At 41.3% G+C, this 14,061-nt stretch overlaps 1 protein-coding gene across 4 annotated transcripts; it reads right to left on the reverse strand.

The window, feature by feature from the left end:
* Nucleotides 1-22: 22 nt before the first annotated feature.
* On the reverse strand, nucleotides 23-13,989 carry Gclc (Glutamate-cysteine ligase catalytic subunit). 4 transcript variants are annotated; one of them, NM_080266.3, is made up of 6 exons: nucleotides 13,834-13,989; nucleotides 13,259-13,422; nucleotides 3,110-3,736; nucleotides 1,879-3,035; nucleotides 1,630-1,811; nucleotides 424-1,563 (listed from the first exon to the last, which is right to left on the reverse strand). In NM_080266.3, the coding sequence occupies exons 3-6, from the start codon at nucleotides 3,732-3,734 to the stop codon at nucleotides 1,374-1,376; spliced, it is 2,154 nt and encodes a 717-aa protein (NP_525005.2). In that variant the 5' UTR covers nucleotides 3,735-3,736; nucleotides 13,259-13,422; nucleotides 13,834-13,989; the 3' UTR covers nucleotides 424-1,373. The 4 variants fall into 4 exon arrangements, with proteins under 4 accessions (NP_001285001.1, NP_525005.2, NP_001285002.1 ...); NM_001298072.1 differs by having other exon boundaries at nucleotides 23-1,563; nucleotides 13,259-13,989; NM_001298073.1 differs by lacking the exons at nucleotides 13,259-13,422; nucleotides 13,834-13,989 and adding an exon at nucleotides 5,532-5,656.
* Nucleotides 13,990-14,061: the final 72 nt, after the last annotated feature.

Below are 14,061 nucleotides of genomic sequence, written 5' to 3' on the forward strand. Positions count from 1 at the left end.
TGAAAAAAAGCTCGATCTCTTTCGGTTTTCAGGAAAACGTTTCTTTATTTGCATATAATATTTAACTCGTTTGTGGGGGACAGTACGTGTAGTGATTTATATAAAAATACTGATTTTAAGGGCAAGCTAATTCTTGGGATGCGTTATAAAAATGTTTATTTAAATGCTAGCAAGTTTTTTTTTCTGGTTAAACGTTTTGCCTGTGGCACACATATGTAGTATATATATTGTTTTTATTTTTTCATTTTGATTAGTTATAACCGCAATTTGCTATTTTAGACTACAATTCACAGGGGAAACCCCTTTGTAATAACGTTCACTAGGCGTAAATAGTTTATAAGTACAGTTTTTGTTTGATTCAGAAGGCATCATATAAAAAGTTCCTAAGTCCTGGACGACCCAATTCGATTAAGTTTAAAGATTCAACAATATTTTCCGTTTATTTGCTTGCTTGTGGTCACAATAAATCATAATCGTATCATAATGGGGAAACAATCACATACACAATAAATTATAATAGCACAGTGTTGTTTTTTTCGTTATATGTGTACTTATCATATCTAGTTTAATAACAGCAGGCCACTTTTAAACAAATGTGTATTTGCGTGTGTATGTGTGTGTGTGTGTGTAAATATATCTATTAAAAAAAATAAACAACTTTTCATTGTACTTGCATTTATAAGAATAGGAATAGTATAATAAATATATATGATATAAACGAAAACAAACAGAAATACACTTTTAACCTTGCCTCGTTTTGAACTATATGTATTCATATTTTTGTAGGTCTCGTGGAACGGCACTTAGTTGAGATTTATGTTGCCGTTGTAGTTCTTGACGCTGGTATATAGTTGGTTTAGCATTTAGCTCTCTATATAACTATGGCAAATCGGCTGCGATCGACGGTTCGAGGAACTCGAAGTTCCATCGAAACGATGACGAGAGCATGGTGACTTCCTGGAGGATATCGTGGCTGGCGGAGGATCCTACGGCACGTGGATCCTCATGTGCCCCATAACCATTCCTTAATCCATCCTCTCCTTCTCCGTCGCCTCCTCCTTCCTGGTCTGCTTGACTTTCATTTCCAAAAGGTCACGCACGGCCGCAAAACATTTGTCCACAATTAGGATCTTGGTGCACGCTAATTGTTAATCCGTTTGAAATTATGCTATTAAAAATAATATTGATAAATGTTGCTCCGTATCCGTAACGTATCCATTCCGTTTCGTTTTGCCGTTGCCTTCGCCTTCGCCTTTGCCTTTGCCCTCAACATATATGCCGCACTCCATCCGAACGGACCCACAAAACCCGAATCACATGCGCCGGCCACCGGCGGCCAGCTGCGCTGAACGCGTCCGCAGCGCGCTCCTCGATCATTTCTCCTCGCAGCAGCCGTTCTTGGCTAACTGCTTCTGCAAGGCCGGCGGAATGAAGTCTTTCGTCTTCGTCTTGGAATGATAGTCTTGTCCGAGCAGCGCTGGCTCCACCTGCTTGCCCTCCTGGATGCCTTGGATGCGCTTCAGCAAATCGTAGTTGATGCGCTCGCTCACCACGGAATCCTGCCTATTTAATACAATATTGGATTAGTTCAGTTGCAGGGTTGAACATCTAGATATAGATATAACTTACTTGTAATCCGGGTGGCTAAGCACCTGTTCGCGCATCCAGGTGGCCGTGGTGATTAGCTCGCCGGCGGCACGCTTCTGGATAAAGCGAAGATACTGTTCAATGGTGCAATGCGTATCGGTGTCCACCTCCATGGACTGCAAATAGCTGCGGATCAATGGCACCAGACCCGGAAAAACGTTGGGCTGTTGGTAGATTGGTAAGATGACATAAGTTTCTACTTTACTTTATGCTGGACATTGTTTCACTCACCTTTCCATTGAAGATCTCATTGATGGACAGCAGCTGGAACAGCTCATTCTCCTCGTCATCGGTGTCGGTGTGATCGCTATCGGTGCCATTCGATGATCCATTGGAGGAGCCATTAGTGCCGTTAGTGGTGCCACTTCCGTGGCCATTCATCTTGGCCGAACCGTTGGTCAGAGGCTGCTGCTCTTCCTGGTCACTGTTCTCGCTGCCATTCCCATTTCCATTCGCCAGTCCATTGCCATTCAAAGTGGCCTTGCCATTCGTCTGGGCCTGGGCTTTAGCTTGCGCTTGAGCTTGTGCCTGCGCCTTGGCCGCCCTCTGCTCGGTGGTCTTCGAGGATTTGCGGAACCAAAACTTCTCCTTGCGACAAGCATCTCGCTTCTGGGCCGTCTGCATGTTCTCGTCCACCTTGCTGATCGGCGTTAGGAAGTTCAGCTGGTAGGAGAGAATCACACGGGTGAGCAGCACCACAAAGCACACGATGGCCGCATTCTCGAAATCACTGATCTGCGCCTCGCAAGGTCGAAACTCGACACGCCAGCCAATGGAGCTGTTCGGTGGCGGCGGCTTGAAGCGCATGGTCTGCCAATTGGTGGACTGAATGTTCTCGAAATGATCCGTATCCTCGTTGTCGTTTTGATGCACCTTCTCGCTGAACAGCGACACGGTGTCGCGTATAAACAAATGGGCAACATGCTGGGCCAACAGATGATCGATACCGCCCTCCACCAGACGCTGATAGACCTTCTCATCGTATGTGAGCGGTACATCGTTATATTTGGCTCCCTCGGGCGACAAATACGAGTCAATCGAATCGTATCGCGACTTGGCTATCCTGAACTTTTGCTGATCCAGCGGCGCCAGTCCGCGTTCCTCTTCCGTGCGGCAATCCACCGAGGAGCTAATCACATTCCATCGACAATCCGATTCGGTTAGATAGCCCCTGTAAATGGGCGAAGCGGCCGTCAGAGCCAACATGATCGGACAGAGGGGAGCCAGCTGATCGTAGAGGCGACGCGCCTCCGTAATGTTACAGGCCTGGAAGGTGAGCTGCAAGCAACAGCAGCCCATGCCGAAGCCCATGGCGTCCAGGAGCACCACATCCGGTTCGCCAGGCGGAGCACCCTCCACCGGTAGCTTCGTCTTTGTGTCCTTGAAAACTGCAATGGCAAAGATATAGATATAGATTAGTTGGTCGCACCTTTAATGGTGTATTCGTGAATGAAATGCTTACCTTTTAGCTTGATGGACACCTTCTCGCCGCGTCGCTTGCGAATGTTACGCGTGAGTGTCTTGAAACGCGGGTGACCCGGAAAGATGGCCTCATCCGGGAAGTAGAGCGAGCGGGCTGAACTGAGAGGATCCTCGGGACGCGGCTGGGCAAGCGGATAAGTGAAATTTGGTGCGCCGAGTCGTGGGAAATTCGTAATGGACATAACGCACTCGTCCTTGGCCAGCAGCTCGGTGACCTCTTCGCGACGATAGCGCATATTGGCCTCAACCAGATTGAAGTGTGCCATCAGACCGCCAAAGGGTTTGCCCGGTGTGCCCTCAATCATGTAGGCTCCGTATTCCGGACGCCACAGCGACTTGACACCATTGGGATCGGCCAGTTCCTTCTCATTGAGCTGTGCCAGCAGATCCTGGGCGCGCAGCGCCACACGTGCCACCTTCTGTTCATCGTCGAACTTGACAATAATGTACTCCACCTCGTCGCCCCATTTCAATATGTCACCCTGGCGATCCTTGAGTCTGTGGTACAAGTTGATGAACTGATTGACGCCATGCTCACGCACATGATCAGCCAGCGCCTTGGTCTCCTCCCAGGAGAGTGGACTGCCCTCGCTCAGTAGACCCATTGCTGCAAAAAGATGTGAAAAAAAAAAACCATTTGTTTTACTAACGCTCATGGACCATGGCAGTGGTTATCCCTATCGGCATCCTAATCCATCCCTATTCCTTATCCCTACCCCACTTTTTTCTTACGAAACCGATCCGATGAGACGTCCGGAAAAGACTACTACGACAACTGCGCCATTATCATCCGGAATAATATACCATTCCATCTATACATGTCCATCCCTCCACTTTCGTTTCCATTTCAACTAGCGTACATTGTGCAATCGCAATCGCAATCGCAATCGCATTCGGCTGAACATGAAAAACTGCAATCGAGACAATTGCAGTTGGTAATTTGCATTTGCAGTGCAATTGCATAAACGATATGACGGAGCAGGTCAAGAAGTCCCAGCGCGAATTTAGATTCGAATGTTTGGATTGCCCTATAGCAATGGCATGCGAAATCTAATCCATATACGAACTGGTAAATACCTCTGCTAAAACTATATTTAATAATTACAATTAAGTTGCATGCAACTATTTGGAAATAGTCAATCCTGTATGCTTTGCATTTAATTAAGTTGTCATATTTTTCTTCGATTTTTTTCTCTCTGTGCAAACGCATGCTTAATAATTAATTAACATCCCGTATCCGCCGATCGCCAGTCAATGCCCTCCATTGGCCGCACCTCAAGTTTCAGTCGAAAGTCGGTGGAATTCAATTAATTTATCTACGTTAAGTTATATGGTGTGGACGAACACAAAAGTGCATTCGTGTGCATTCTTTTTTTTAATTTATTTTTTTTTTGTTTGCTCCTTGCTCTTGACACTCGCACAATTTACAACATTTGAGTCAATTAATTGATAAGGTGCGACAACGGACCAAATATTAATCAAATAATTGATAACGTGAGTAAATCAGCCTTTGGGTTTAATTCCATGTGCTCCGATCGCACGTATGTATGTATTTACGTATTTGTGTTTTTGTAAAAGTGTGGAAAATATACATTTATAGTATATTTAGACAGCCAACAAGTTGCTGTGCGCCACTCGAACTGATTGAATCATACGGGGGGAATCGGAAATTTCAGATCGCAGATTTACGACCGCCACCAAAACACTCAACCAAAAACCAAAAAAAAACCATAAAAACACTCCACTTCAGTCGAGTTCACTGGCTGAGATGTCAACGGAATGGAAATGTGTAATGGGAATCCGATCCGATCTCTGCACCAGCTTCACCCAAATCAAAGTCAACTAGCTTTCAGGCCAACTAACCAACCCAGTGGAGCGTAATAGCCAAATTGTTAAGGCCACTAAATTACAAAGGAATTTGGAGCGACATTCGATGCGATTGTGTAATGTTGAATTTAAACTGGGCAACTGGTAATTACCATTGAATACACGAGATTCTATTGTAATTGAGCTGATTTTTGAAAATCTAAAAAAAAGAGCCGATCAAACAGCTGAACAACTTCAAATGCTAATTTTCTATATGGAATATTCACAATGTCAAGCTTCAATTTATAAACAATACTAAACTATATTTATTTCTATTTTAAAACTCTTAAAGATGCTCTTAAATTTTGATATTCATTTATGAATTAAACTTGGTAAAATAAGTGGATTAAAATCAGAGAAGAAACAAAAATCTACAAATGAAAACTTCTTGTTTTGACTAGCAATTCCCTAGAGCAAAATAACATACCAAAAAAAAGGATCTTTGACCTAGAAATACTTCACTACAATATGAGTTCACAAAAAAAAAAAATAACACTTGAGATTTTTTCACTTAAATTCACTTTCGTTAAGGATACCTGTTTCTGGTTCTTGTGTGCCTCGCTCGCTGGTTTATTAACACTTTCGATAAACAATTTGAACTGGAAAGTAAAGTTTCTTGGCAGAAGGTTTCTTGTCGCTCCACGGCCAAATAGCGACTAAATTTATACGCGACCAGACTCCAGTTTTTTACGGAGCCGATGGCGATCGGAATCGAAATCGGCTGACGACGAACCGAAAAATCCGAATCCGTTGTCGATGGACGAAGGCTGGATGGGTTCGATGGGTTGGACCATCGATTGATGGGTTTACTGGGCCACAAGTGGGCACACGCAGCCGGAACGGAAGAGCAAGGAATATGTGAAGCATGGAGCTGGACGTTCATATCTGGACGATCGGAATCGAATCGGTGGCCATAAAACGGGCCACGAAGAGCCGAGGCAATCCATAAATGATCCATGGAACACGGGACGGAACGGGACGCGCACTCGAAACGATCGAGTGCCATTATAATTATTTGGGCAGTTATTTATTATATTTAGAATTACTCGTCGCTGGACGACAGTATGGAATTCACATTTATATATATATATATATATATTTTGGCGAATCTGGTAATCTGGCGAGAAGGGTTTATTATATATATTAAGTTGCTACATATTTATAGATTTCACGGGGCCTTTGTCGCTGATTTACCACCGTTCCATAAAGATTGCGACGAGAGGGGGGGGGGGGTTGGGGATGGGGCGGCGGGCGGTATGGCATTTTGTCCACAAAATACTCGAAACGACATCGGAATTGTAAATAACTGCCAATCAAGTTTCGGGCTACTTTATAATATTCAATGCGACAACGGAGAGGAAACGCATAGGTTTCAATCAATTGCCCGCAGTATATCATCATCATTTCGTTGGACTTCTAAATTCGTACATGATACAATTGAATTTCACGCCGGACTCTGTGAACTCGCCGTGGGTGTACGATTTCAGGTAGTATCGTTGGAAACTCTGGTCCCATCGCATGTCCAGATGCAGTGCTACACTTTCATTCCGAAGAACTTAGGAATCCAGGTAATGGAGAAACACCTGAAGTTGTTTGGCCGCCAAGTAGCGTGGAACTCAATGGAGCCAACCAGATGTGTGAATCTCACTACTCATTTTTCACACAGCGCTTAGAGTCAGTAACTTGTAAACTTGGCATTGAGATTATCATTTTTTATTGGCAGTAAGTTACACTGAATCAAAATCTTAACTTTATGGGCTTATGACTACTTTTCTGCCTTCAAAACTAAATATACTTATCGTCCTAATTCCTCTTCCCACTTGGAATTTCCTATCACAGCTGGCAACTGATTGATTAGCAAATGCGACAACAAATCAACAAGTTGAATGCGGAACACAAAAGGAGATAGATTCGCACGAGGAGTGCTCCTCACGAGTGGACACTTGTGGCTTCTATCAGTGGGTAACTGCATTTGCATCTGTATGTGTATCTGCATTTGTATCTGTAACTGTAACTGTATCTGTATGTGTACCTGTATCTGTAAGTGTGTCTGTATTTGTATCTGTAACTGTATCTGTATCTATATCTGCATCTGTAAATGTATCTTTTCTAGTCTCCATATTCCTGGGCTTGAAAATGCTAGCAAAAGATAGTGCTGGTTGCTTGTTTTTTACCGACTGACTTACTGCGACGATGCAAATGCGCTTAGATAAGTCTCAATTGCACAAGCATATATGCACTTGGCATGGGGTTAGATAATGCGCACCCAGTTACCCAGCATTTCATTTTACACTCGGGATTAGGCAAATTACTGGGCGAAGTGGATGAAGCGCCTTATCGTTAGGAACTTTTCCTTACACTCGTGCCATTTCCTTTATGTAATGTACATATGTTAAGTTTATCACCAAAGTATATCAATCTTGTCCCATTATCTTTCATCGTTCACAAAGTGTGTATATCTAAATATCTGCTAATTAGTGTGTACATTTTGGCTTCTAACACGTGAGTCGTTAATTGCAACGTCACCGCCCTCATATATCTCTATATATTAATATATATGTAATTGTATCTAGTATATGTATAATTATTGTATCTAGTATATGAACAATTACATGTTCGCCGTGAAACTGTAAACGCTTTTTTGCGATGCCTGATTGGTCGTGATCCTGACCAACGCAATCGAATTTGACGAAGGGCAGAGCCACACAATGATTTTGAGTTTTTTTTTTTTCTTTCTTGCGTTTTTGGATTGTGCCATGTCATTTATGAAAACAGTGGGCGAAGCCAACAATGATACCATTTTGCGGCTGTGTTTGTTAGATTTTAAACTAGTGTACAATGAAAAGCCCAAGAATTATGCGATGATTCACTCAACTTTTGCCGGCCTTTTCGCCGTACATTACACACCAAAAAAAAAAAAGATAAAACGATAATTGGAATTGGGAAGTCGCATAAATGACTGGCTGATTGATAGGCCAAGTTCATAAGACGCGGCAATATGGCTAAACAACTGCTGATTACAACTCTTTATCGACTCTTTTCGATTTGGGTTTTTGTGATATTTGGTGATATTTCGCACGAAATTTGCCCAATTGAAGGTTTTCCCACGGCGCACTACACTGCGTATACGTAATGCGAATTCGCATGCCATTTTGTTTTGACATTTTCAAGGGTTTTTGAATGGCGTCGCCAAATCAGCAGTCAATCAGCAATCATAACGCATCACATGAACATAATCCTCGAACGGAAGCCAAGCGAATCGGAACATCCGCCTACCAATACACAGAGAGAAATCATTTTCAAATATGCTTTCTCAGCAACGCTTTAGTTTAGCACATCTAAAATTAACCAAATTAAAAGGGTTTTATCTGATTCGTTTAAAAATAGATTTATTTGTCAGCAGACTTAGTTTAAATTAAAACTTTTACCATTTCTGGGTATTTACGAAACTTCTTTATTCAGCTTAGAATGCAAGTTATTAATATAATAATTGCACATTTGCTATATGTTTGTTATTAAATGTTTACCAAACATGACGTTTTCTATGTGCACACTCAGAATTTCGAATCGAATGCGGAAAGAAGCAATAGAAAATGCAAAGCAAAACATACACACACAACTTGGCGATGCCTTTGCCATGTTTTTGCTTCTTTTTTTTATTTATTTTATTTTATTTTTTTCAGGGTCGCCAGACAGCCAGTGAAATAGAAAACAAAAGCCATTTGCCCATTTGCCAATCGTTGGGAGCGCGGGAAGTGCAAGACATGGGCAAAAACTTGCAGATATAAAAATGTTGAAATGCACATTTCTGCGAAATCATAGGCAAAACAAGTTTAAAATTGCATACAAGCTTAAATTTTAATTGATTTAATGCTAGGCATGCAGACTCGAGCCAACAATAGAAATTAAAGAAATATAAGCCTATTTCGGCAAAAGCGAAGTGCATAGGAAAAATTATAAGATAACGGTCAGATTACGTATACGACTCATAAAACGGTCGTCGTCGCACTGAATTGCGACGTAATAAATTCACTTTGGCCATGACAGTCGCAGTGCGGGAATGGGATGGGATGCGGGGGGGGGGGGTGTATGGGGCTACTGTGGGGCAGAAGGGGCGGCTTTCGGAGGATTCCAAGTAATTGGGGGGCCCGCCGTTCGACGTGGGCGTGTATTATGCATATGGGAACCGGGCCACTGAGTTTCATGTGGCGAGGAATTTTTGAAAGACGAGAAGCGTGCACGTCGTTGTGATTATTAATATCTTAATTGTTTGCCAAGCGTCGATCAAATATTAATAGCTTAGGCAGTTGGATATTTAATGAAAACTAACCGAAGGGTTACAAATATTACGTTATTTATTTAAATAATCAAAATTGGACAAAACTAAATGGCTCCGCTTTGTAGTTTCTCTCTGCTCTACGCTTTTCACATTTAAATAGGCTTTTACTTGGAATTGGTTTAAGAGCAAACTTAAACTAAACTAAACTTATACTAAACTTAGTTTCCATCTCAGCTGATCATCTTTATATAAACACTCGTTTGTATCTCTGACTTAACTCACAGCAACAGTCGTGAATTGTATTTTATGTTTATACAATAGAAATTAGCAAACATTTTATACCCCTTCACCCCCTCCACCCCTTTCTATTCACAAATTGATCGCTTTAAATGGCAATAGCACGTGTGCGTCGATCGGTTTAATCATTTTCGGTGGTTTTTTTTTGTGTTTTGTTTTTGTTTTGTTCGTTGCTCGCTAATTGTTATTGCTGCCAGTTGATGCACTTGTGCAAATGAATGCGTATATGAATACATACATACATATGTGTGAATTTGTTACCAGTTGTATTGTTTAATTAGCAACAGTCGTCCGTCGTTCAATTGCGTAAAATAGAGTGCAAACAAAAGTGCCCAGAACAATCGCAGGAGTGACGCACTCGAGATGGCAAAACATATCGGAAAACAATAGTATATATCAATATATATATATATATATATAATAAATATATTAATGAGGTATCTAGGCCCAACAATCTGCTGCAGATTACGATCTCCAGTTTGAATGTGAAACATGTGACACTATTTTTTTTTTTTTACTTGAGTCTTTTAAAGCCATAACAAACAAAATCAAATCAAACAAAAGTAACGCGAGTGAAATTCATTTCCTGGCAGTGACACTCACTTACTTACTTAAGTGCACTGCACTTGAGTTATGACTAATAAAGTTAAGAGTTAAGATCGTTGCGCCTGGAGAACTTCGAGCGGAAGTCGATTAGTCACGAGATCACGACGCAGCATACCAACTTAGAAAACATACTATTCAACATTAACTATCATGGCCATTGTATTGCGTTGTTTATCATTCGATCAATTTAATTAAGATAATTTCATTTTAATTAAATCAGAAACTTCCGTCTAATGATGCTTAGTAAAAACGAACGAGTCTTCTTGACTCTGATTTACATGCCAAATTAGTAAATAGCCACAAGTATGTACATACATACATCGTTTTCCAAGAAGCAATTAAGAAGCTAAAACAAGGACACGACATGCACTAAAAAACGAAGGCAATCAGTGGTTATATTAACAATGCGGCTGTAAAAGCGATTACTCAAACAAGTTGGCCGCTAATGCGCATCAGCAAATTGTCACCTGCTGGAGATTGGGGCCTAAAAGTACACGGCGAGAAAAAAGGGTGAGACTACTTCAATTGATAAACTACTAACGAAATTTGAGGCTAATTTGCATGGCTAACAGTTTGAAAAAAAAACGTGCAGGATGTGTCATATAATTGATGGAAAAAAAGAAACACGATAAAACTGTTTTTTTTTTAAATGTATTTCAAGCATCATGGCGATAAGGTTTTGATAAGAGATATCCCCCCCTTCCCAAACTCCAACATATCATGCTGATGTGATTTTTCGTAATTAAATCATAATCACTCATGATTGTACAACACTTTTCGCTCGGTGTAGCAATATGCCAATGGCATTTCGAGTGCGGCTTTTTGTGGTGCGTGACAATGGGACGGGATTAGGCCGCTCAATAAAGGCTAACTTAAGGCAAGGCCAAATGTCGCTATCTGAACGGACCCTGGGGCGTATGCGTAATGTACGGGTACTTATCTATCCAAAGTGCTCGATACATACATCCATACATCACATACATCTACATCGAACTAAAGCATATCTATTACAGTTGGTATTTTGGGGGGCAAGTCATGGTGCGATTATAATGGCAAATGTCACAACAATTGCAAAAGGCATTGAAAAACTTTGATTGTTTTTCGCACGCCGCTATCAAACAGCAAACAGTCGTAATTGATCGTGAGATGCGTGTGAGAAGTGGGGAGTACAGTGGATACTACGTTTAATGAACACTATTTAGATTTAAGCAACCATTTAATTCGATTCTTATCTAGCTACTTTCCCAAAAGTTATGGCCATTCAAAACTATATAGCCAGCCAGCATGTTTATAGTTTAAGTAGTTTATAGTTCAAGTAGTTTATAGTTTTCGTGCGTTCCTCAAAACGAATCATCACTGTGGCCGCCGCTGTGTGATTCACGTTCATAATTCGTGAGATATTTCTGCATTCTCATGCTGATAGATCAGGAAAGTATAGTGATATGATATTTTGTTTTTCGATTACCTCTCGCCCTCTTTCGCTCCTTTTTTTCGTTTCTCCTCCTTCCCATTTATCCCCACCATCCCGAAATGACGTCAGCCGAAAACTTTGCATATTATGGTGAAATTGCGGCAAACACTTCCACATCCTAACGATTTTCAATTCACCATTTCTTTTGTTTTTCGGCGGGGATCTCCATTTGCTGGCTGGAGAGGAATACCCAATAAGAGCTCGGTCAAACGCAGCGTATGAGCAATCCGCTCGCGTGCTCCATGACGTCACTTTCGCCGGCAAACAGTGACTCGGCACAATCGCACAAACTGCGCGGCTTTATATCGGCGTATCGGTGATTAGAGGGCACCCATTGCAGCTACACATTTTTCGATTGGTCATGCCAAATGGGAGAGTATTATAGAATGCCAGAAGTTTCCACCCAAGGTCGATAATTTACCATCCGAAAATATGGTATATAGTATATATAGTAGTATATGGTATAAAAAAAAATCAGATGAGGGTCTGTAAATCGCATGCACATATAAATGAACTAATGTCAAGGTTGTCAAAAACCACACACACACACCGGAAAGTACAAATACAAAGTACAACAAAGTCCGGCGGATACTTAAAATCGAATTGACCGGTAATTACCACAAGCCACAAACATAGAAAATCAATAAAAAAAGCAACAAAAAATAGTTGGCCCCCCAATAATTACGCATTTACAAAGTGTACCTATAGACACAATTATTAACACCGTGGCCCATAAAAATAGCAATCATATCAGTTAATTGAGAAATTTGATTTGCTTTCTAGGAAGTTCACTTTCGGTTCTACATGAATCATTGTAAACGTATTTGGATTTACACAATTACTCATTTCAGTTTGCAAATTTAAAAAACACTCCTCTTTACAAAATATTGCCTAGTTTAAAGTATAATTTTTTACACATATTTTTACTTCGATGCTCCTAATATCTTGACCACAATTGTGGGCCCAGCGGAGCCCAAGGCCGTGCCACTTTGACCCCCTTTGAGCGGAATCATTATAAAACCCGACTCGCCACTGGTGTTAAATTAAATACCAGTAAAAGCAAAAACATCAACACGGGGCAAAGAAAAACACACCAACAGCACCAACACCAACAACAAATTGCCGGCATAAGGGAAGTCGCAAACGCACACACGCGCAAACAAAACACAAAAAAAAAAACAAATGTACACGCGCGCGCTGACGTTCCAATAAGAATGTGCGGCTATTGGATTCCTGTCCACTCAGCTGTTGCGTTTGTCCAATCGGAATGGGTGTATAAATATTGTTATACAATGTACTACCATAACAAACGCGAAAACTTTCACAGAAAATAAACCAAATGACGATATGGATTCGAGTTTTATTGAAAAAGTAGGCTACAAAAAATGTCGCAACAGAAGTCCCCCCCCCCCCTTCAAATAAATGCGGATGCGCCACTGCAAGTGGTATGTGCCACAGGTCGTTTTTTCGTAAGTTTTTTATATTTGTCAAGACCAACAGCTAACAACGAACACAACGCGATGGAGATATTAGAACTTTATTTGCTCTATTCAAACATACTATGCATTTGCTATAGATTACCATTTTCATTATTAAAAATGTGCACTGACCTGCTTTTTGTTCTTCGTCACTCTGTTTCGCTCTCTGCCGCTCTCTCGCTGCAGTTTTGGTGGGTTGTGTAACGTTATTTGCCGAATTTACCGCTGTTTTTGCGCTCTCACTATTTCCTTATTATGTTTTTGGTGTTGCGATGTGTGTTGGTGTGTGTGTGTTTCTATCGAAATTGAATTCACGATTATTAGTATTACAAGAACAAAAAAAGAAAAATAACAAATGATTCAGTTAGCAGGTCGCGTGTTTTCCTCACTTCACACCCTCTAATTTACAGCTGCGGCGTCAGCTGCTCTCTTTGGATGTAAACAGATAATGCGGACTGGTTTTCTTTCAAATTGGATTTTTATTCGCTGTTGCTGGTTCAGCTTCGGTTTTAATTATAGAAATGCGGCTGCCACCGGAATAGAGATCAAGAAATCTCTAAAATCATGGGCGAAATTTACGCGAAACGTGCTCCCCCGCCCGGAAAGGTTCTTTCCAATTGGAATTGTGCTGAGTGTGTGGGTGTGAGAGTGTGTTTGTGTGTGTGTGTGGGGGGGTATTTCACAATAATTATTCGACTCGAAATTACCGTATTTATTTTGTATATTTGTAATTTCTTTAAACGCGACTTTGGTATTGCGTTTCCTTTGCCGCCAAATTCTCCGTCGACGTAAACAGTGTTATTAACACTAACGAATGCCCAAAACAATAAAACGCTCCACTTTAAATACAAATTTTGAATGTGCCCAGCTGCTGTTATGCCGAAAAGCCACTGGCCGACGCGTTAAGTTATTTTGCCAACCGATAGCGACAGTCC

This window comes from Drosophila melanogaster, chromosome X, assembly GCF_000001215.4.
Source record: "Drosophila melanogaster chromosome X".
NCBI classification, from domain to species: domain Eukaryota; kingdom Metazoa; phylum Arthropoda; class Insecta; order Diptera; family Drosophilidae; genus Drosophila; species Drosophila melanogaster.

What these genes read in the sequence shown, in the direction of transcription:
- Gclc (NM_001298072.1), bottom strand. Translation starts at nt 3,734, where the DNA reads ATGGGTCTACTGAGCGAGGGCAGTCCACTCTCCTGGGAGGAGACCAAG. An exon ending in GGTGTCCATCAAGCTAAAAG is followed by an intron (nt 3,036 to 3,109) that starts GTAAGCATTTCA and finishes TTGCCATTGCAG; the next exon opens with TTTTCAAGGACACAAAGACG. An exon ending in CTTAGCCACCCGGATTACAA is followed by an intron (nt 1,564 to 1,629) that starts GTAAGTTATATC and finishes TGTATTAAATAG; the next exon opens with GCAGGATTCCGTGGTGAGCG.